We start from the raw sequence: 20,414 nt of genomic DNA, 5'->3' as shown, positions 1-20,414 counted from the left end.
CTCCTTCACAGATGGAGCTTTCTGCTTTACAGTCCATGATGGCTGTACAGGAGGAAGAGCTACAGGTGCAGGCTGCTGATCTGGAGTCCCTGACGAGGAACATTCAGATAAAAGAGGATCTCATAAAGGTCTCGTGAAACTGTGTGATGTCCACTGGAAGTGGGTGCGGCTCAGCATGCCTGGCAGGCATCTTTGAATGAGATATATATGAATCTATGAGTCCCTTGGCCAGGGAACTCATTGTTTCACTGGAACATACAACAGACTGCTTTAAGGGCCTTTGTTCCCTTGAGCCTCTGTTAAATGGTCTCTTCATGCTATTTTTATCTCTTTACTTATTTTTATACCACTTCCAGGACCTGCAAATGCAACTAGTAGATCCTGAAGACATACCAGCTATGGAACGCCTCACCCAAGAAGTCTTAATTCTTCGGGAAAAGGTGGCTTCAGTAGAGTCCCAGGGTCAAGAAATTTCAGGAAACCGAAGACAACAAGTGAGTTATTGGAATGTAAACTTTTTGTGTGTGGGTGTGCTTAATTTGGGGCTTAGGTGTTGTTCCTTTGCCTTTTCACTCAAGGCTGGCACTCTACCAGTTGAGCCATACCTCTACTTCCATAAATGCTTTCTATTTTTACTTGGGATAAGCAGTACAGGCACTGCCAGGTTCAACCTCTGGTGGAAAGGTCAGTGGATGACATTTTGTAGAAAATCTGTGCTCTGCAGTTTCTTCACACAGTCAGCAGCCATTGATGCCCCTTTGGATGTTTGAAGTTATGAAAGGAGTTGCAGTTCTTTACAAATGCAATCTGTTGGGACCAGGAGTGTGGCTCAAGTGATAGAGTGCCTGCCTAGCAAGCATGAGGTCCTGAGTTCAATCCTCAATACTACCAAAAAAAAAACCCACCCCGAAACCCCACAAACACCTCCTCATACAGAAGTCACCCCACAACGGAATCTTCTCATCTGCCCTCGTTTAGCCATATTCAGACCTCTCACTGTTACGAAGAAAAAGAGAAGCCAAGTTCTGGTGGCTCACACCTATAACCCTAGCTCCTCAGTAGGGTGAGATCTAAGGATCATGGTTTGAAGTCAGCACAGGGAGACAAATTTAAGAGACTTCTATCTCCAGCAAAAAAACTGGAAGTGAAGGCATGGCTCAAGGAGGTCACTAGCCATGAGCAAAGTTGAGAGTGGGAGGAGGCCCTGAGTTCAAGCCTCAGGGCAAGCAGAATATTACTACTACTACTACTACTACTATTAATATTAATAATTTAAACCCAACTTTATGCCTCACTTGGTTGTTTGCATGCCATGACTTCTCCTTTCTTTCCTCAGTTGCTGCTTATGCTGGAAGGACTAGTAGATGAACGGAGTCGACTTAATGAGGCCTTACAGGCTGAAAGACAGCTCTATAGCAGTCTGGTGAAATTCCATGCCCATCCCGAGAAGTAAGAAAGACTATTGCTCTTTTGTTTTGCTGTTATTCTTCTTTCTTCTTTCTTAAGTGTCATTGCTTATAGTATTACTTCGTCATCTGTTGTGTGAATTATTCAGCCTTAGTGTGTAAGCATTATGTCAGGGAACAGTGTGCATTTCCCAGTGGTTGCAAAGAGAAGGCAGCTGTACATCTAAAGAGATCATTCCCATCCTTTGTGTCCGTGTCCTGTTCAAGGCTGTAGAGGACATTTATACTCAATATCACTGAGCATCATTGAAAAACAATATATTCATTCTGATGGCTGTGATCACCCCAGAATCACTAAACCATCATGATGAATATGTTTTCCTATACCTCTTAATTCTTTTTTTTAAATTAATTAATTTTATTTATTTTTGTCGGTCATGGGGCTTGAACTCTGGGCCTGGGCGCTGTCCCTGTGCTCTTCAGCTCAAGGTGAGCGCTCTACCGCTTGAGCCACAGCGCCACTTCCTACCTCTTAATTCTTATACCTCTTAATTGATCGTGTGTGTTATGTCTTTCTTGTTCATTTTATATTATACTTCCTTCATTTTTTTCTCATTTTGCTTTTCCTCTTCTGTTTTTCTCTCTCACACCATTTTTTTTAACCTGTATTATTTGATATCTTAGGGTTTTGGAAAGAAAAACTTTTCTTTCTACCTCAGAGAAATGAAAGTAGAGTAAAAATAGGATAAGACCACTTGCTTATGTTGCCTTTTAAAGAGCTCTGGATCATTATTCTTGGTGAACTAGATTTCTTTCCACAGTGTCATGCATTTGGGAAACACTAGAAAGCAGATTGCCTTCACTAGCAATCCTATCTGGCTCAGACTTGCTTTAGTTTACATTTAATTTTTCCTGGGCTTAAGTTTTTCAGGCACTAAAGTTTATCATCACATAATGAAACTGCTCTTTTGTTAGCTATAGAAGTATAAGATCATCCAGGAGCTATAACTTTATGCATGATCAGCCCAGAATCTAGTATAAAGGGGCAAGCTTTAAAGAAAAGAGCAGAGCCTGGTAATCTATCAGCAATGAACACAAGTCTCAATGGAGAATGCATTCATTTGCTATGTCCTGGAAACAACTACTTCAGAAAAATCTCATGGCCCAGAGTGCTGCTGATGGCTCTTTGTATTCACATGTAGACACCTTACAGTTGATGGCTAACCTGTTTTCCTTCCGTATGGCATGTTCAATCAGCTCTGAGAGAGACCGAACTCTGCAGGTGGAACTGGAAGGGGCCCAGGTGTTACGTAGTCGACTAGAAGAAGTTCTTGGAAGAAGCCTGGAGCGTTTGAGCAGGCTGGAGACCCTGGCCGCCATTGGAGGTGGGGAACTGGAAAGTGTGCGAGTTCGTCCCAAGCATGCCTTCTGAGCACTGGCGGGTCAGACTGCTGCCCCGGATGGAAAGCCTTGTTTACACTAACCAGAATTAAATGGTGACTTACTAATGGTAGAACTGGTACAAGTAACATCAACTTCAAATGAAGCTCACTTTAGCCTACCTGTATCTCACTGTGCATCTTTCTCTCTCTCTCTCTCTCTCTCTCAGTTGAGTGGTGGAGGTTGTAGTGTGTACTTTGCACATTTCAAATCATTCGGCTTTAGTTTTCCCATGCATATCAATTCTTTGCCCTAGCCTTTCCTCATCCCTCCATCCCTCGTATGGGCCAATAAAGTTTATCCCTCCCCCCATTCAGTCATATGTTCCGTATCATGTCATAATTAATGCATGTGTGTGTATTATTTTTGCCACTCAATCAACTCCTGCTCTTTGAGAGCCCTTCTTAATCAAAAGAATAAAGAAAACATTTCAAGATAAGAGAGAGAAAGATTGAGAATCTCTAAGAATGACTTTGCAAAAGTGATAGCCTTTTCCTAAGATAATCAAAACCAGGAGAGTACCAAGTTAAAGAGCTGGAGATAGATTATTAAGTACTTTTCTATATTACTTCAGAACAGATGAAATTAGATTGGTGCACATTAAATTTCATTAATGTTTTTTTTCTTTTTTGATCTCTTGAACTCGGGCCTCACATTCTGCTTGGCTTTTTTCTTCAAGCCTGGTACTTTACCATTTGAGCCATAGTTCCACCTCTGGCTTTTTGCTGGCTAGTTGGAGATAAGAATCTCTCAGATTTTTCTGCCTGGGGCTGGCTTTGAACCTCAATCCTCAGAACTCAGCCTTGTAAGTAGCTAAAGTAGCTAGGATTACTGGTGTGAATCACTAGTTTCCAACTTCCTTAGGTTTATTTAACCAAGATCATGCTATTTATCAGAACATGACTTCAAGAGAGGTCTTCCTCAGTCAGAATTCTCTATATATGAAGACAGTTTTCTATGTAATATTTTCCTTTAAAACAAGTGTTTTCTCAAATACTTCATATAGGCAGAGAAGAGTATTCCCAGTAGTGGGACTTAAACTCAGCCTTACCCTCTCATTTGGCTTACTTCACTCAAGGATGGTGCTCTACCACTTGAGCCACAGTTCCATGTCTGGCTTTTTGCTAGTTAGTTGGAGAAAAGAATCTGTCAGATTTGTCTGCCTGGGCTGGCTTCCAATGGTATCTCAGTAGGTATGCCCCTACAACTTGTATATTTCTATTTTGTGGTGGTACAAAGTGAAGTCCTTTATTTTCCATTAGTGTGGATGCATTCTTTCATGTGAAAATATGTCATAGGCCTTAGGCTTTTAAGTACTTGAATAGTTTAGAATATAATTCACTGATCTGTGTCCATTCCAGCCATGGCTAAGTTTAGAAAGGACATTGGGGAGCAGATTTTTGATATCTTCAATGTTAAGCGGATGAAAAGTAACCAAGATTTTCTAGGTTCAGCATCATGAGATTGTTATTTCTGTGGATAATAACTTCCCTAGATTAGAAGCTAAGATTTCAGTTACTTTAGACATGGTGTTAAGGAAACTAGTATTCTAACTTTCTAGCATGGAGTGTAGGTGGGGGAGGAAGGATGGGGGGAATAATAACTTTTCTTTTTGCTTCTGTTTTTTGCATGATACCTGGTTTCTTCACATTCAGATATTGACATGGCTTATATCAAATTCTAAACCAGTTTATTAGCTATAGCCATGTCTATAATAGAATCGCCACCAAACTACTGGATAGGGAGAAAATATTCTATTGGAAAAATACCCCAGAATAATCGGATTAAGTAATTTTCGGGGACTGATAGCCAAAAGCCTTTTGATGCTTTATACCATTCCGGTCTTTTTTTTTCTTTTTCATGTGGTACTAAGGATTGAGCCCAGGGCTACCATTTGAGTCACAGCTTCCCAGCTCTTTTGACTTTGTTTTTTGAGATAGCATCTTACATTTTTCCCAAACTGGGCTCAGTCTTGTGATCTTCCATCCTCTGCCTCTCTAGTAACTGGAATTATAGGCATGAGCTACCGTACCCAGCTCCATTCAACTTCTAATAGTCTTTAGGAGGGGACAAAGGAGTAACACAAGGGAGAAATGATAGGAAGTGAACTATCTTAGTCTTTTTATTTTAGAGAGACCTTTTCCTGTGCAAAACTTAACTTCTCCCAAGTAGAGTTAAGGAAACTAATGAAATTGAGCTGTAGAGATGTCAGTCCATCAAACACTAGTCTATTATAGCAGGGCATTTAGGAAATGCCTTTTTTTAATTTTACTAATAGACCAAGGAAACTTTTTTAAAGTCTTCTGTTAAGTTTGACTATTAAATCATTCTTGAGTTCTAGTGATTATAGTATTTTGCATTATTAATTACTGCTTCTGACAATGTATAATAGGAGTAGATTGATGGAAGGATAAATTAAGAATGCTATCATAAATGTGGCTAAAATCGGGTACTAATTTTCTGGTCTTTTGTGTGTGTATGTTTATGTGTCAGTGTGCCAGTACTGGGGTTTGAACTCCGGGCCTCATGCTCTCCTTTGACTTCTTTACTCAGAGCTGGTAATCTACCACTTGAGCCATACATACCTCCACATGTGGCTTTTTGCTAGTTAATTGGAGGTAAGAGTCTCTTGGACTCTTTGCCAGGGATGGCATTGAACTGGGATCCTCAGATCTCAGCCTTCTGAATAGCTAGGCTTACAGGTGAGAGCCGCTGGCACCCAGCAAGAATCAAAGAAACCTTAACCTGAATAGGATCCCAGCCACAAGAAGTATTTTCTCAGAAGGTTCTTTAGTACGTTCAGCTCACATGTTTATACATGAGTGACTTCTGTGAAAGATAATGCATGAAAGCTCTGTTTGTATGTTTGTATTCATCATCTAGCACAGAGGTGGGAATGTTATTTTCTGCAAAGGGCCATTTGGTCATTTATAAATCATTTGAAGGTCATACAAAGTTAGCAATACAGGTAGGACACAGGCAGCCAAGGAGAAGCACACATGTCTATCCCATCATTTATCAAATAATTTTGTAGCCTTGTATAGCCTGCAGGCTGGGCAGTCTCCACTGCTGATTTAGTATGTAGGAAGTTGGGCTCATTGCTTCAAAACTTCAAGGGGTTGATTTGAACTCTGTCTGCTTTGACCCTTGAGTTGGATCTGGAATCTTCTGATTAGTGAAAGGAACAGTTCACAGTGCAGCAAAAATTGTTCCTTCTTTGAGTTTCCTTTGAGCTGTCTTATAACAACTCCAGTCTTCTTGTTTTCCTTGAACTAGTGTTAGAAAACCCTTATTTCCCATTGTGTGGATAAAGTCATTGGTTTCTGATTTCATGGAATTTTATATGAAGTCATAGAATCTTTGCCTATAAAATTGTGGGGAAAATATTGTGGAAAAACTCAAGTTGTCTCTTCCATAGGATCCTGGGTTGTATTTGGCAGGTTCATCGCTAATGTCTTCCAGGCAAACTTGAAAAACTCCCTATGAAATTAGGAAAAAATTATTAGTTACACACTTAAAGTCTGTGAGTCTTAGTGATTTTTTGGAGTATGGATTTAAACAACTCCCTTATCATTTGTAGAGATAGCTAGATTAAGACATGATTTTTATGTAGTCTGAGTGTTTACAGAAGGTAAGTTCTCAATTTTTTTTCCTGTGTAAGCACATGAGTCAGGATGAATTTTCTGAACAAAAATTGGCATTATTTGCTTCCAACAGAGAGGGGATTTTGGAAGGGAAAGACAAAACCATAGAACTGAAAGGACTAATTTTGCCCAATTTTAAATAAGAATAAGGTTATAAAGTACTGTACTTGTTATTTTTGTATGATTTCCTTTGTTGTTGTTGTTGTTGTTGTTATTTGAGGTCAAATTCCAGAAATAAAAACCTTTATTAGTATACTGTCTTCCTCTTGCTACAGTTGGAAGGATAAAATACAAAGTTCAGCAATATCAGAACATGACTTGTCTACAGAATACAAGGAGTCAGATTGCTAGGTACATGAACCAACTTAGCTTTCTTATTTCCCAGAAGAACTTCTACTAGGGTAGCAAATCCTTGTAGCTTTGCTCTTAATATAGAGCATGGATGTACAGTGTTGCTTCCCCCCTCCCCCCCTTTGTTCTTATGCCAGAACTGGAGCTTGAATTTAGGGCCTTGTGTTCTTACTTGGCTTTTTCCACTGAAGTCACCAATTTTTTTTTCTGGTTAATTGGAGATATGAATCTCAGATTTGTCTGCCTAGCTTTGAACTGGGATCCTCAGCTCTCAGCTTCCTGAGTAGCTGGGATTACAGGTGTGAGCCATCAGTGCCTGGCACAGTGCTGCTAAAAAAAAAAAAAGCCCTAAAGTAGGGACTTTTCAATCTATGAACTTTAGAGAACATGTATACATACAAGTATGTTTTATAAATCATGAATTTCTATGTGCATGAAATACGATTCATTTGATAATAAAAAATGGATTTAAGCTGGGCACCAGTGGCTCACACCTGTAATCCTAGCTACTTAGGAGGCTGAGATCTGAGGATACTGGTTCAAAGCCAGCCCAAGCAGGAAAGTCTGTGAGACTCTTATTTCCAATTAACCACCAGAGAACCAGAAGTGGCATTGTGGCACAAGTGGTAGAGCACTCGTCTTGAGCTGAAGAGCTGAGGGACAGCACCCAGGTCCAGAGTTCAAGCCCCACAATTGACCAAAAAAAAAAAAGGATTTACTCACTTTTATCACTTAAAATGTGGTGGGCTGTTGAGAAAAAGTGATTTATGACAACTTGAGATGAAGAAAGAAGCAACAGTAAATGACCAGAGAGCTGGCATTAAATTATTTTCAGGACTTTACACCAATAAGCTGTATCATTATTTTTTTTTATAGAACTGTGCCATGAAACTGTTAATATTTGTACTGAAGTGAGGAGTATGCTTTTTGATATGTAACTTAGAATTTCAGCTACTTTGATTAAGACACAAAAGAATTGTTACTGATCTAATAAAAGTATCAAAGGCTAACCAAACTATTTGGTTTCATTCTTAAAAGATTGCAAAGAAATAGAGAAAGCTCATACCTTCTTTTTCTTTTCCTTTATAGGAAAATCAATCTATTGATCATTATACTAAAATTTCAAGTCACAGTCAGTATCTGTGGAATGAGCAGTTACTTAACTAAAGGAAGGAAGAAGCAGCCTGAATTTTACTCCTCACAAAAGAGGCAAAGAAACAGCATTGTACTTTCCAGAGAAAAATTGACAGGGGCCACTTTTTCCTTAAAATCCTTTCTTGTTCTCTGCTGAGGGAGAGTGGTAGAAAAGAATTGAGCATCCACTTGCTATGGTGGGTGCTCGTCCTTTGGATGTTCCCACAAAAGCCCCTCACTTCTGCTCTTTCAGCAAGAGACCCTAAGCAGAGAGTCCTTGCCATTACAGAACAATCACACCTGGGGCATATTTTCTATCTCCCAGGACTATCTGAATTTATACATCCTGCTCAGTTTGAAAATAGGTGATTCAGTTATTAAATAACCACTCTTTTTTGAAAGTAGGAACTCAAAACGTCTATTGAAGCCAGGTGCCAGTGTCTTAGCCTATAATCCTAGTTACTTAGGAGGCTGAGATCTGAAGATCATGGTTCTAACCCAGCCCGTGCAGAAAAGTCTGTGAGACTTATCTCCAATTAACCAGCTAAAAGCTAGAACTGGAGGTGTAGCTTAAGTGGTAGAATGTCAGCCTTAGTGGAACATGCCATGGGACAGCACCTAGACCCTGAGTTCAAGCCCTAGTACCAGCACACACACACACACACACACACTAGTAACATAAGACTACTATGTTCTAAGTAACTGTGGGGAAAATATTAGTTCTTTCCTCTTGTTTTCGTCAAGATGGCATAATGGACAAGTAATAATGACTGTAGAAAATAGCTCCTACCTCACTGTTTTGGCTCATTATTAGTAATTTTAGTAATTTAGTAATTAGTATTTTTTAAATGATACTTCATAGATTTTTTTTTTCCCTATAAAGCTTATTCAGGATGTGGAGTTGTTAGGTGAAGTTATAATTGAATGATCATGAATCCTGTTCTATGGTACTTTTTCAGAAGACCAGGGGCTACCGGCAGCCCTATGCTTTTTCAGTTGTCCTAAAACTCAAGAAGAGCAAAATGCACTATTTCAAGCCTCTTGCTGAGGTAAACGGGTTCAGGAGTGAGCCCCTATGTGACAGGTAGAATCTATCAGATCGTCCAGTAATTAACATCAGGTCTCCATCTGCCCCTGTTGACTGTATTTGGTGTCTGTGGCCTTGAGCTTTGTCAGCCTCCAATGTTCAGCACAAGGACTGCTTTAGTTCATCCCCAGCGGTAACAGGAAGACGGTGATATTGCTCAAGGCTAAGACTTAAGGAGAACACTGCACCCAGCCATGTTCCAGGCACTTCAAAATCAGCAAAGCCTTTGACCTTCAAAACTGCATGGAGCGGATAACACCCTGATAACATTACAAATTCTAATAAATGAGGACTCTGAGTTGCAGAAAGGTCATGACATGCCTGAAGTCACATACCCAGTGCTAAAGCAGAATTCAAATGGGTAATAGGACTGCAGAGCCTAGGTTCTTAATCATTATGCCATCTTTAGTATTCGTACAGAGAAGCCAAGTGCTGGTGGCTTATGTCTGTAATCCTAGCAACTCAACAAGGATCCCAGCTCGAAGCTAGCCCAGGCAGAAAAGTCAGTGAGACGTTTATCTTCAGTTATGCAACAAAAAGCTGGAAGTGGGTATGTGGCTTCAGTGGAAGAGCACCAGCCTGGAGCAGCACCCAGGCCCTAATCTGAAGCCCCAGTACTGGCACAAAAAGAAAAAAAGTAGAAGGGGGGGCGGGGGGGGGGGGGGAAGGAAAACCCCAGTGTAGCAGAGTTGGAATAGATGGGCATCCTTCAATCGTTTCTGTTTAATTCCTAATGAATTTAGAGACAAGGTAGCCTGACTCAGTAAATTAAAGGTAGAATGTCACATAGGAAAGCTATGTGGCTCAGAAAGGCCCACAAAGAAAGGTAAGTGGAGGTCATTGGGCGCCAGAAGCTCACTCCTGTAACCCTAGCTACTCAGGAGGCTGAGATCAAAGTCAGTCCAGGCAGAAAAGTCCATGAGACTCCAATTAACCAGTAAAAAGCCAGAAGTGGAGTTGTGGCTCAAGTGGTAGAGAGCTAGCCTTGAACAAAAAAAGCTCAGAGACAGCGCCCAGACCCTGAGTTCAAGCCCCAGCACCAAAAAAGAAAAGGTAAGTAACAATCCTGCCTGGAACCTAGCATAGGCTTAAGTGTGAGCTACACAGCCCACGGAGAATGATCTAGAGATAAACATTTAACGGCAGTGTTGAGCTCTCTCTACCCACAGACATATTCTATAGCCCCCATGTCCCAAAAGAAAATGATATGACAAGTGTTTTCTTAGGCTCATTTTCTTTGCAGGAAAAAAAAAAAATCAAAGGTTATGATCTTTGCTGTTGTAATGGGAAAGATTTTTTCAAAGCAAGCAAAAGATATGGATATTGTCAGGGGAGTTAGCATACTAGCTTCAGAGTTTGCAAAGCAGCCAGAGCTTAAGAAATACATGAACCCTCCTCAAGGTCTTGCATGGGATCCTGCCTTGGTCTGAAGTTAGTACAGCCTTCAAGGGAAGATAGGAGAACTTCAGCTATTGGGGCTGCATGCTCCCTACTTCCTGCTGCTGAGATCAGACCAGAGCCCCTGCAGACCCTCTGGCATGAGCTTGAAGATGCCAAGAGATGGAATGCAGACCCGAGCTGTCCCCATTCTGCTCATCAGTAGCATGAGGAACAACAGCCTTGCCTGGAAGAGGTGACAGGAACACTGGCAGCAAATGCTTCCTATCCGTGGAGAGACTCAGGCACCTGAGCAGACGCAGGATCTTTGGTGTTGGAAGAAGATCACAGTCTGAGCTGTAATGAGCAGAAGCTGAATGGCCCCTAGGAGTCCACATGCTTGACTTCTGACACACGATACAGCTGGTGGCAGGACCGCTGTGCAGCCATTCCCTTTGCTTCCCAAACCTTTTGGAGGCCCAGGATATCCAGAGGTCAGGAGAGGGATTTGAACTGTCATTGCTGAGGGCAGGATCAGAAGTGGAGCTTGAGACTGTCTGACTTGGGCAGACTCTGTAAGCTCCAGCATGTGTCACAGTGCACAGTCCTTGTGTATGCTGTGGAGGAAAAACAAAACACCCGTAATGTGGGTTACAGTGCTTGATCTAGAATCATATGGATTGGCTTTTGTTCTAACCAAGTTAAAAAGGAAATATCCTCTATTTTTGTGTAATATAGTAGCCCCTAACCAAATGTGACTAAATATACACGGATTTCAATAAGGTAAAAATAAGCAAATTCATTTCCTCAGTCATACTAGCCATATTTCAAAGGCATAATAGAGCCACGTATGACAGGGATTTGGACAGTGCAGCCACAACACTGCTATCATAAAGGACAGTTCTATAACTAGGCACTGGTGGCTCATGCTTATAATCCTAGCTGCTCAGGAGACTAAGGTCTGAGGGTTAAGATTCAAAGCCAGCCTGGGCAGGAAAGTCTGTGAAACTCTTTATCTCTAATTAACCACCAAAAAAGCCAGATTAGAATTGTGGCTCAAGTGGTAGAGTACCAGCCTTGAGCAAAAAGCTAAGCCCAGGCCCTGAGTTCAAGCCCCACTGCTAGTACACACAAAGTTTCTTAGCCATCCCTGCCCTACACCTTTGTCCAAATGCTAAGGGCATCTAGTTGTTCCTTAGAGCAGGTGGTAGAGGTCAAGACTCTGGGGTGACTGCGTCCTCCTTTGGGGAATGACAGAATGGATTAAACCTTGTTTGTACAAAGCAGTTCAAGAAACTGCAGGCAAAGGATGCTGGCACTGAGCAGAGTTTGAGAGATGGAGAGGAGAGAAGGTTACAGGAAAGAATTAGGATACCATCAAACCATTCTGTGCCTCAAATCCTGACCAGACCTTAACTTCTGTAATACACAGGCCTCCCAGAGAAGAGATCCTCAGATATACTGCCTCTGTATAGTGAGAGCTACAGAGATGCCCAGCCCCTAGAAATAGAGACTAAAGAAAGGTTTGTTAAGAAGAGAAAGTTGTGCCAGGACCAGTATCTCGCAACTGTGAGCCTACTACTCAGGAGGCTGAGCTCTGAAGATCATGGTTCCAAGCCAGCCTGAGCAGGAAAGTCTGTGAGACTCTTATCTCCAATTAACCACTAAAATACCAGGAACAGAACTATGGCTTACATGGTAGAGCGGCAATCCTGAGTGAAAAAGCTAAGAGACAGTGCTTGGGCCCTGAGTTCAAGCCCCAGTTTTGGGGCGTGCGCGCGCGCTCACACACACACACACACACATGAAAATTGTTACATGACCAGGATAAGGGGATAATTTTGGCTATGTTGAAGTAGGTGAGAGAAAGCCAGGCATTGGTGGCTCACATCTGTAATCCTAACTGGTCAGGAGACTGTGATTTAAGGATAAAGGTTTGAAGCCAGACAAAGCAGATAGAGACTTTGGGCAAAAAGCCCAAAATAGAGGTGTGGCTCAGATGTCTGAGTGCCAGCCTTGAGCAATAAAAGCCAAGCAAGAGCATGAGGCCCTAAGTTCAAGGTCCAGTACTGGCACACACAGGAGCATCCCCTTGGATGGTTTGTGAGGTGTGGGTGTGGCTTGTTGTGTGGATGTTTGCCTTCAGAACCAGCTCGTTTTGAGTGTTAGGAAGGAAGTACCACTGGTGCAGGGGCCATGCATGCAAGGAAAGAAATCAGAGGAGGACGGCACAGTGTCATTTTCCCTGCTGCTGCTGGAAGCCATCAGGGAAGAGAATCACCTTTCTCTTGTGGCCTTGCTTGCAGGAGCAGCTGCAGGGGATGACACGGAGGATGCCAGCACTGAGTTCACGGACAGTATCGAGGAGGAAGCTGCCCACAACAGCCACCAGCAAGTAAGTCCGGGTCAGTTCCCCGGGGCTGCCAGGGTGAAAGGCGCACAGCCTCCCGGGGTCTGAGGGTCACCTTTGGTCTTGGTGCATCTGCCTCCAGAAGACATCTTTTCTAGAAACCACTTCCCAGTCTGCTTCCCTTCCTCTCTGAGCTCCGCAAACATATGCACACCCTTTTTCTCTGTCCACTTACCCCCCTCTTTAGTTTTATTTGTTTGTTTATTTATTTATTTGGGTGCTGGTTCTTACTGGGGTGTGCGCTTGGGGCCAGGCACTTTTCCTTAGCTTTATAAGTGCTCAAAGCTGGCACTTTACCAATTGAGCCACCCCTCCATTTCTGGTTTTTCTTGAGATGAGAGGGTCACAGACTTTCCTGCTGGGATCCTCAGATCTCAGCTTCCTGAGTAGCTGGGATTATAGAGGTGAGCCACCATGCCCAGTCACTCCACTCTTTTGTTCTAGCTACTTCAGTGACTGTAGCTGTAGCTTCAGAAGATTTTTTTTTAAATCATAAGACAATGGATTTGTTCCCTCTTGGGCTTTGATAACTGAAACATATCACATAAGACATGGAGACACCAAAAGAGCATGGGGGAAGGTGGCAGGGCCTGGGACCTGCGTGAACAGTACTCACTGAGAAACTCCAAAGCATCGGAACTGTTAAATCTCATGAAACAGAAGAGCATTTTGCTGTGCAAACACCCCATATCATCATAAAGTTCGTGACCAGCTGGTGGCACTTCAACAGCAAACTGCTACCTTGAGCATCAGAATTTTGGTATCCAAGGCCCAAACGCTTCATGTTTGCCATGGAAGAAGCTGTAACACACCCCTTCTCAAACCCAGGAATGGATATCCTGGACTTCAGAGATTATGTCACCAACAGTGATCCTACTGCATTCATTGACACACTTACATGTCTCCCCAGGGCCAGTGACATTTAACAAACACATCCCCTAAAGGGACCATGTCGGTGACTCTTCTTAAGTTTTGTGGATTTTGTTGGTTTTCATTTTTATGCTGCTACTGAGGCTTGAACTCTGGGCCTGGACACTTTAACCCATCACGTTTTCACTCCAGCTTTATGTTCCACTACTTGAGCCACAGCTCCACTTCTGGCCTTGGTGGTTCATTGGAGATGAATCTCACAAATTTTCTCATTGGGCTGGCTCAAGATCCTCAAGATCCTCAGATCTCAGCTTCGTGAGGAGCTTGGATTACAAGCACAAACCACCTGCACCCTGTTTAAGTTTTTACAGAGAAAGTGAGTTACTAGGAGAGATCTGTGAAGTCAGCTGTGCACATCCAGTGAAGGCCATGTATTTTTATTCTGTTAGAAACATGGTGGGGAAAATGATATCCGTAAGTCTACTCTTACATCTCCTGCATAAGAAAAAGAGAAGACGTCCATGAACCTAGTAAGATCCCCAGTAAGCAGTCCCCAGATCCTGTAAAATTTGGATCAGTCTTAGGTTCTGGAAGACAAGAGTTGTCTGGTATGCCTCTAGTCCTTGAGTTGTATTTTGTTTTTGTTTTTAATAATGTATGATGGAACTGGGGCTTGAACTCATGGCCTGACACTATCACTTAGCTTTTGTGCTCAAGGCTAGCTCTCGAGCATTTGAGCCACACCTCTACTTTCTACTTTTTGCTGGTTTATTGGAGATAAGAGTCTCACAGACTTTTCTTCCCAAGCTGGCTTCGAACCTCAATCCTCAGATCTCAGCTTGCAGATCTCAGCTTCCTGAGTAGCTAGAATTACAGATATGAGTCACCGGTACCTGACTCCTTCAGACTTTCTTTACTTTTCTGTTGCTCTGGCCCTCACTAATCTTCTCCCTTGAGTTTTGGCATCAGCTCTGCTTCTCCTTTTGCTTGAACAGCTTCCTCTGAGTCCTCTCGCTGATGCTTGTGACTTTATGTGCGCAGATGCCTTCGCCCTCACTCCCTGATATCACAGAGGATCCTGGGTAAGAGGGCGGAGTCTACAAGATGAACACCTGTTCACTCTAACCATGCAAACTGTCGGCTGCTCCCTAATGGGTATAACTGGACAAGAGTAACTTCAGGATAAACAAATAGGAGACACAGATATGAGGACAAGCAGATTCTGACTGACATTGTCCAAACTAGTTCTGGTAGTATAAATCCTATAGATAGTTTTTATTATTACTTTTTTTAGGCGGTTGTGGGGCTTGAACTCTGGGCCTGAGTGCTGTCTTTGAGCTCTTCAGCTCAAGGCTAGTGCTCTACCACTTGAACCACAGTGCCACTTCCAGTTTTCTGGTGGCTTATTGGAGATAAGAGTCTCATGAACTTTCCTGCCCGAGCTGGCTTTGAACTGCGATCCTGATTTCAGCCTCCCGTGTAGTTAGGATTACAGATGTGAGCCACTGGCACTTGGCTTTTAATGAATTTTTGTGTGTTAGCTGGCACTGGGGCTTGAACTAAGAGCCTGGGCACTATCCTTGAACTTTTTTTTTTTTTTTTTTTTGCTCCAAGCAAATGCTCTACTACTTGAGCCACAGCTCCACTTCCAGCTTTTGCTGGTTAATTGGAAATAAGAGTTTCATAGACTTCCCTGTCCAGGCTGGCTTTGAACTGTAATCCCCAGATCTCAGCCTCCTGAGTAGCTAGGATGACAGGCATGAGCCATTGTGCCCAACAATTAACTGGTTTTTAAAGTAATTTCTTCCTTAGTTTCCTTTTCTGTAACCTAGCATCAAGAATATGATCCAACCCTATTTTGAGGTAATTCACACTCTGGAATAAGTGTTTGCCATATGACTTGGCAGGGAAGACAATTATAGCATAAACTTTGGGTTAGGGCTTTGCTCCTGGTAGACAAAGTATAGACCTAATGGATGAAGACTCTCTTGGGTAAGCATGGTTTTTCTTTCTAACTTCTTTCCTTGAAAATTAGTCTCCAGCTTTGTGCAGGAAGGACCTGGGTGTGTGAAGTCACTGTAAGTTCATTTTATCTCTTCTGGAGTTTGAGGTTGTGATTCTCCTGCTACCAATGAAATAAAGCTTACTTTGCTATAACCATATTGTGTCCAGATTTTCACATATTTATTTGCTTGTTTCCAAGGAAATGGTTCCTTAAGATTAGTCTTTGAGGTCCTTTTGATGGTACTCTTGGAAGGTGAACTTTATTTTTGACACCTTGTTCCCTTCCTTCCTCAGACCATGTACACACACAACACGCACACACAAAACCCCTTAAAAACACATCCAGCTTTGTGCCTGAGCGAGACACACTTTTAAAGCCAAACTCAGCATTTCTCCTTGGTTTTTGGACTCAGTCCCCTTAGAAAACAGTAGGTCTAGTCTGGATGGTGACTGTCCCTAGCTATCACAGATTCCCAGTTGCAAAGCGAGGTAAGAGCTATAATAAACTCCTAGGAAATTCTCATGAAAGAAAGCAGAGCAACTGGCCATTGCTGTTCTTCATTTAAATTTTATAATAGAGAAAAGCTAATCATGAATCAAGTAAAAAGGAGAGAGGTCAGTAAACTACATATTATGAACTTGAGAAAAATAATTTTTTTTTTGGGTCCAGTCGTGGGGCTTGAACTCTGGGCCTGAGCGCTGTCCCTCAGCTCTTCAGCTCAAGGCTAGCGCTCTACTGCTTGAGCCACAGCGCCACTTCCGGCTTTTTTCTTTTTGCTTATGTGGTATTGAGGAATTGAACCCAGGGCCTCAGGCATGCAAGGCAAGCACTCTACCACTGAGCCAACTTCCCAGCCCGAGAAAAATGATTTTTAAAATAGTAATTTTTCTTTTTTGGGTCCGGTCGTGGGGCCTGAATTCTGGGCCTGGGCACTGTCCCTCAGCTCTTCAGCTCAAGGCTAGCGCTCTACCACTTGAGCCACAGTGCCACTTCCAGATTTTTTTTCTGTTTATGTGGTACTGAGGAATCGAACCCAGGGCCTCATGCATGCAAGGCAAGCGCTCTACCACTGAGCCCCCTTTCCAGCCCAAAATAGTAATATTTTTATTGTCAAGTCATAATTACACACAGAGTAGAGACAACAATGTGGTGTGTATGGATAGATAGATGATAGATAGATAGATAGATAGATAGATAGATAGATAGATAGATAGATAGGGAATGATCAAGTCAATACATCCATCATCTCTCTTTCCTATCATTTTTCTAGTAAGATATTTTGAAATTTAGTTGGAAATATAGATTATTATTGATAGTCGTTACATTGTTACATAATTGATCTCAACCTATTCCTATACAAGTGCCGGTGGCTCATATCTGTCATCCTAGCTATTCAGGAGGCTGAGATCTGGGGATCATGGTTCCAAGCCAGCCTAGCACAAAAGTCTGTGAGACTCTTATCTCCGTTTAGCCAGCAAAAAGCCAGAAGTAGAGGTGTGACTCAAGAGGTAGAGTTCTAGCCTTGAGAAAAATAAAAAAAGCTGAGCAAGAGTACAGGCCCTGAGTTCAAGCCCTAGAACTGGCTTGCACAGAAAACATATTCTTCTCTATGAAGCTTAATTTCTCTGTATCATCAAGTCCTTATTATCCCACCTGCTTGGCTTTTTTGTTCAAGACTGGCATTCTACCACTTGAGCCACACCTCCACTTCTAGGTTTTGCTAGTTAATTGGAGAAAAGGGTCTTACAGACTTTTCTGCCAAGGGCTGGCTCTGAATCTCAGTCCTAGATCCCACCCTCCTGAGTATTGAGGATTATAGGTGTGAGCCACTAATGCCCAGCTTGCATTGATGATTAGTGATGCTGTCAGCATTTGAGAAAATGCCCTGAATTCGGCCTAAAAACTACTCACATTGTGAGAGAAGCAAAACAAGGAAAAACAAAACAACTCTGTTAAATCTCTTTAATAAAGTATCCCAGGATCCAAAAGGTTAAATGTGTGGATACAATCACACAAGTGAATAAGATCATGTGAAAAAACAAGCTGTACGAGAGACATAATTGAAAATAGACCTATTGGGTTTCGTCTACCATCTCACATACTGGAACAGGGTTTCACTTGAAAGAAGAACAGAAATATTTACAAAAATATTATGTTTTTGGAACTGGAAACGAACAAGAAGGCTAGATCCTGAGTTGGTTTTCATGCATTTATATACACATTTTAACATTAGCCAAGATAATGTTAAATCAAACACCCTTTGAGACAGAACTAGAGAAACTCAAATTGGCTCAGGCAAAAACTAGATCTCTTCTAGGCAATGGTTTATTTCCTTATTTTTTTTTTTAAAGTAGGAAGGTCCAGGCTGGCTTCAAACTTCAATCCTCAGATCTTAGCCTCCTGAGTAGCTACAATGACTGGGAGAGAGCCACCGGCACCATCTTAAGACATTATTTTTAAGCAGAAGGAATCCTGAAAGTTGGGGAAAAGACCCATGTACCCATAAACAAGGCTGAGGGTTTTCCTTATGCTAGTCCATAGACTTTATTTTTAAAAATAATATCATACCGGTTAAATGAAGGGTATGATCATGACTTTCAAAAGTTTTATTCTGAACCCAATCCTTTGCTGTGTCCCAACTGCTTGGTGGCACATGTGGAGGCTGACTAAGGCAGGTAGTAGAGTCTTAGAGACCACCATTTTCACAACCAGTCACGTGTCAGGCTCTCAGACACCAGATGGGGTTGGATGCCTACAGGCTGAGTAGCATCTCTGTGACACTGTCTGAACAGCTATACAGCTACACAACTGCAGTGCTTCTAAATACTATGTGTACACGTGCTGTGAACTAACCTGCCACCAACCTCTGGCTTGGATACTGTACTCCTTCCCTCCTTCCCTCCCTCCCTCCCTCCCTCCCTCCTTCCTTCCTTCCTTCCTTCCTTCCCTCCTTCCCTCCTTCCTTCTTTCCCTCCCTGCCTCTCTCCCTCCCTCCCTCCCTCCCTCCCTCCCTTCCTTCCTTCCTTCCTTCCCCCCTTCCCCCTCTCGCCCTTTATTTTTATTTATGTATTTGATGCCAGTATTGGGGCTTGAACTCAGGGCCTGAAAGCCATTCCCACAAACTCAAGCCACAGCTCTACTTCCAACTTTTTGGTGGTTATTGGAGATATGAGTCTCATGGACTTTCCTGCCTGGGCTGGCTTCAAACCACAATCCTTGGATCTCAGCCTCCTGAGTAGCTAGGATTACAGGCATGAGCCACCAGCACCCAGATCCTCCACTCTTTGTTGTGAGCAATATCAAGAGTCAGTGGCTTTGTCAAACCTAAGCAGTGGTGTCCATCATTGACTTAGCTACATTGCTCCGAGCCCTGTTTTGTTAAATATATTGTTGACCTAAATGATATGAACATGTAATTAATTCTGTTAATCACCCCTAGCTAAGCAACCACTACATGATTTATGAAGTAAATGATTCTGTCTAGCAGGAATGAATTTATAAATGACAATTACAAGTCACAATATTTGTAGAGAGAAAAGAAAACAGCATGACCCGCAAATAGGTGGGGGTGGGGGTGAGAAATTAGGAATTGGATCTGACCTGGAGTTGAGAATGTTAACTCCTGACTACTGCTGCTGAGAAGAAAGCTATATGACTTAGGGTTGTGTTTAGATCACTGTTGGACAGGCAGGCAGGAAATTCTTGAACAAAGACACCCAGTCACACACTACACAGGTTATCAGACTCTGATTTTTATTTTTTTCGCTTTAAAAAATGTGGAAGACAACTTGAAGGAGAGCTGAAAATGGATGATAAAGTCTAAAGTATACAAATTCCTATTTGAGGAAAATCTGTAAGATCTGCCTGAATGGAAGCATTTGGGGAATAACTTCAAGAGAATCCTCAAGAAGAAGAAAAGCATTGGGAAATTATTCCTGCCATTTTTTTTTTTTTTTGCCAGTACTAGGACTTGAACTCTAGACCTAGTGCTCTTGCTGGGCTTTTTAAGACTGCCACTCTATCACTTGAGCCACACATCTACTCCCAACTCTTTGCTGGTTAATTGCAGATAAAAGTCTCAAATGTAATTGATGGCTTCTAGATTGCAGCCTCCTGAGTAGCTAAGATTATAGGCATGAGCCACCAGTGCCCAGATGGAAGGAAGTTCTTTTTCATTTTGTCTTTCCCCATTAAAAGTGTCATAAGTGATCTCATGTCTCTCTTGTAGCCTCTTGACTGACCTAACTTCTTCAAACCATGATTTGTTCTTGCAGCTCATCAAGGTGGCTTTGGAGAAAAGTCTAGCAACTGTGGAGCCGCAGGACCTCTCTCTTGTCCCTCCTTCCCCATCAGGCGAGGACAGTCACAGGTGTTTTCAGGAGGAAATTCTCCACCTGAAGGCTGAGGTCCACCAGCACTTGGAGGAGAAGAGAAAAGCCGAGGGGGAACTTAAGGAGTTAAAGGCTCAAATTGAGGAAGCCGGCTTCTCCTCTGTGGCTCATATCAGGTGAGACTCTTCCCCAGGGTTGAGAGCCCAGTGACAGCCTTGCCTCAGACAAGGCGTTTGTCCTACTTCGTGTTTCCTTAGGCTGCATCCCAGGTACCATACACTAATGCTACAGATTCTTTACAGACAAGTTAATACTAATAGATATTAGTAATCACGTTTGTGACTCAAACAAGCTGGTCT

General features: G+C 42.3%; 1 protein-coding gene across 3 annotated transcripts in view; it reads left to right on the top strand.

The window, feature by feature from the left end:
• LOC122110210 (phosphodiesterase 4D interacting protein) overlaps window positions 1–20,414 on the top strand; it is a 112,508-nt gene that overhangs the window by 66,974 nt on the left and 25,120 nt on the right. Inside the window, exons 21-26 of one of the 3 annotated variants that reach the window (XM_042682709.1) lie at window positions 12–128; window positions 357–494; window positions 1,337–1,449; window positions 2,664–2,791; window positions 12,746–12,834; window positions 19,999–20,231. In XM_042682709.1, the coding sequence (XP_042538643.1) occupies window positions 12–128; window positions 357–494; window positions 1,337–1,449; window positions 2,664–2,791; window positions 12,746–12,834; window positions 19,999–20,231 (818 nt within the window). Of the gene's footprint in view, window positions 1–11; window positions 129–356; window positions 495–1,336; window positions 1,450–2,663; window positions 3,169–12,745; window positions 12,835–14,760; window positions 14,936–19,998; window positions 20,232–20,414 lie in introns of those variants that run through there. The other 2 variants (XM_042682717.1, XM_042682723.1) reach the window with 2 other exon arrangements.

Source organism: Dipodomys spectabilis, unplaced genomic scaffold, assembly GCF_019054845.1.
Source record: "Dipodomys spectabilis isolate Male_0828 unplaced genomic scaffold, ASM1905484v1 ptg000002l, whole genome shotgun sequence".
Lineage (NCBI taxonomy): Eukaryota > Metazoa > Chordata > Mammalia > Rodentia > Heteromyidae > Dipodomys > Dipodomys spectabilis.
This window is presented reverse-complemented; position numbering and strand designations above follow the sequence as displayed.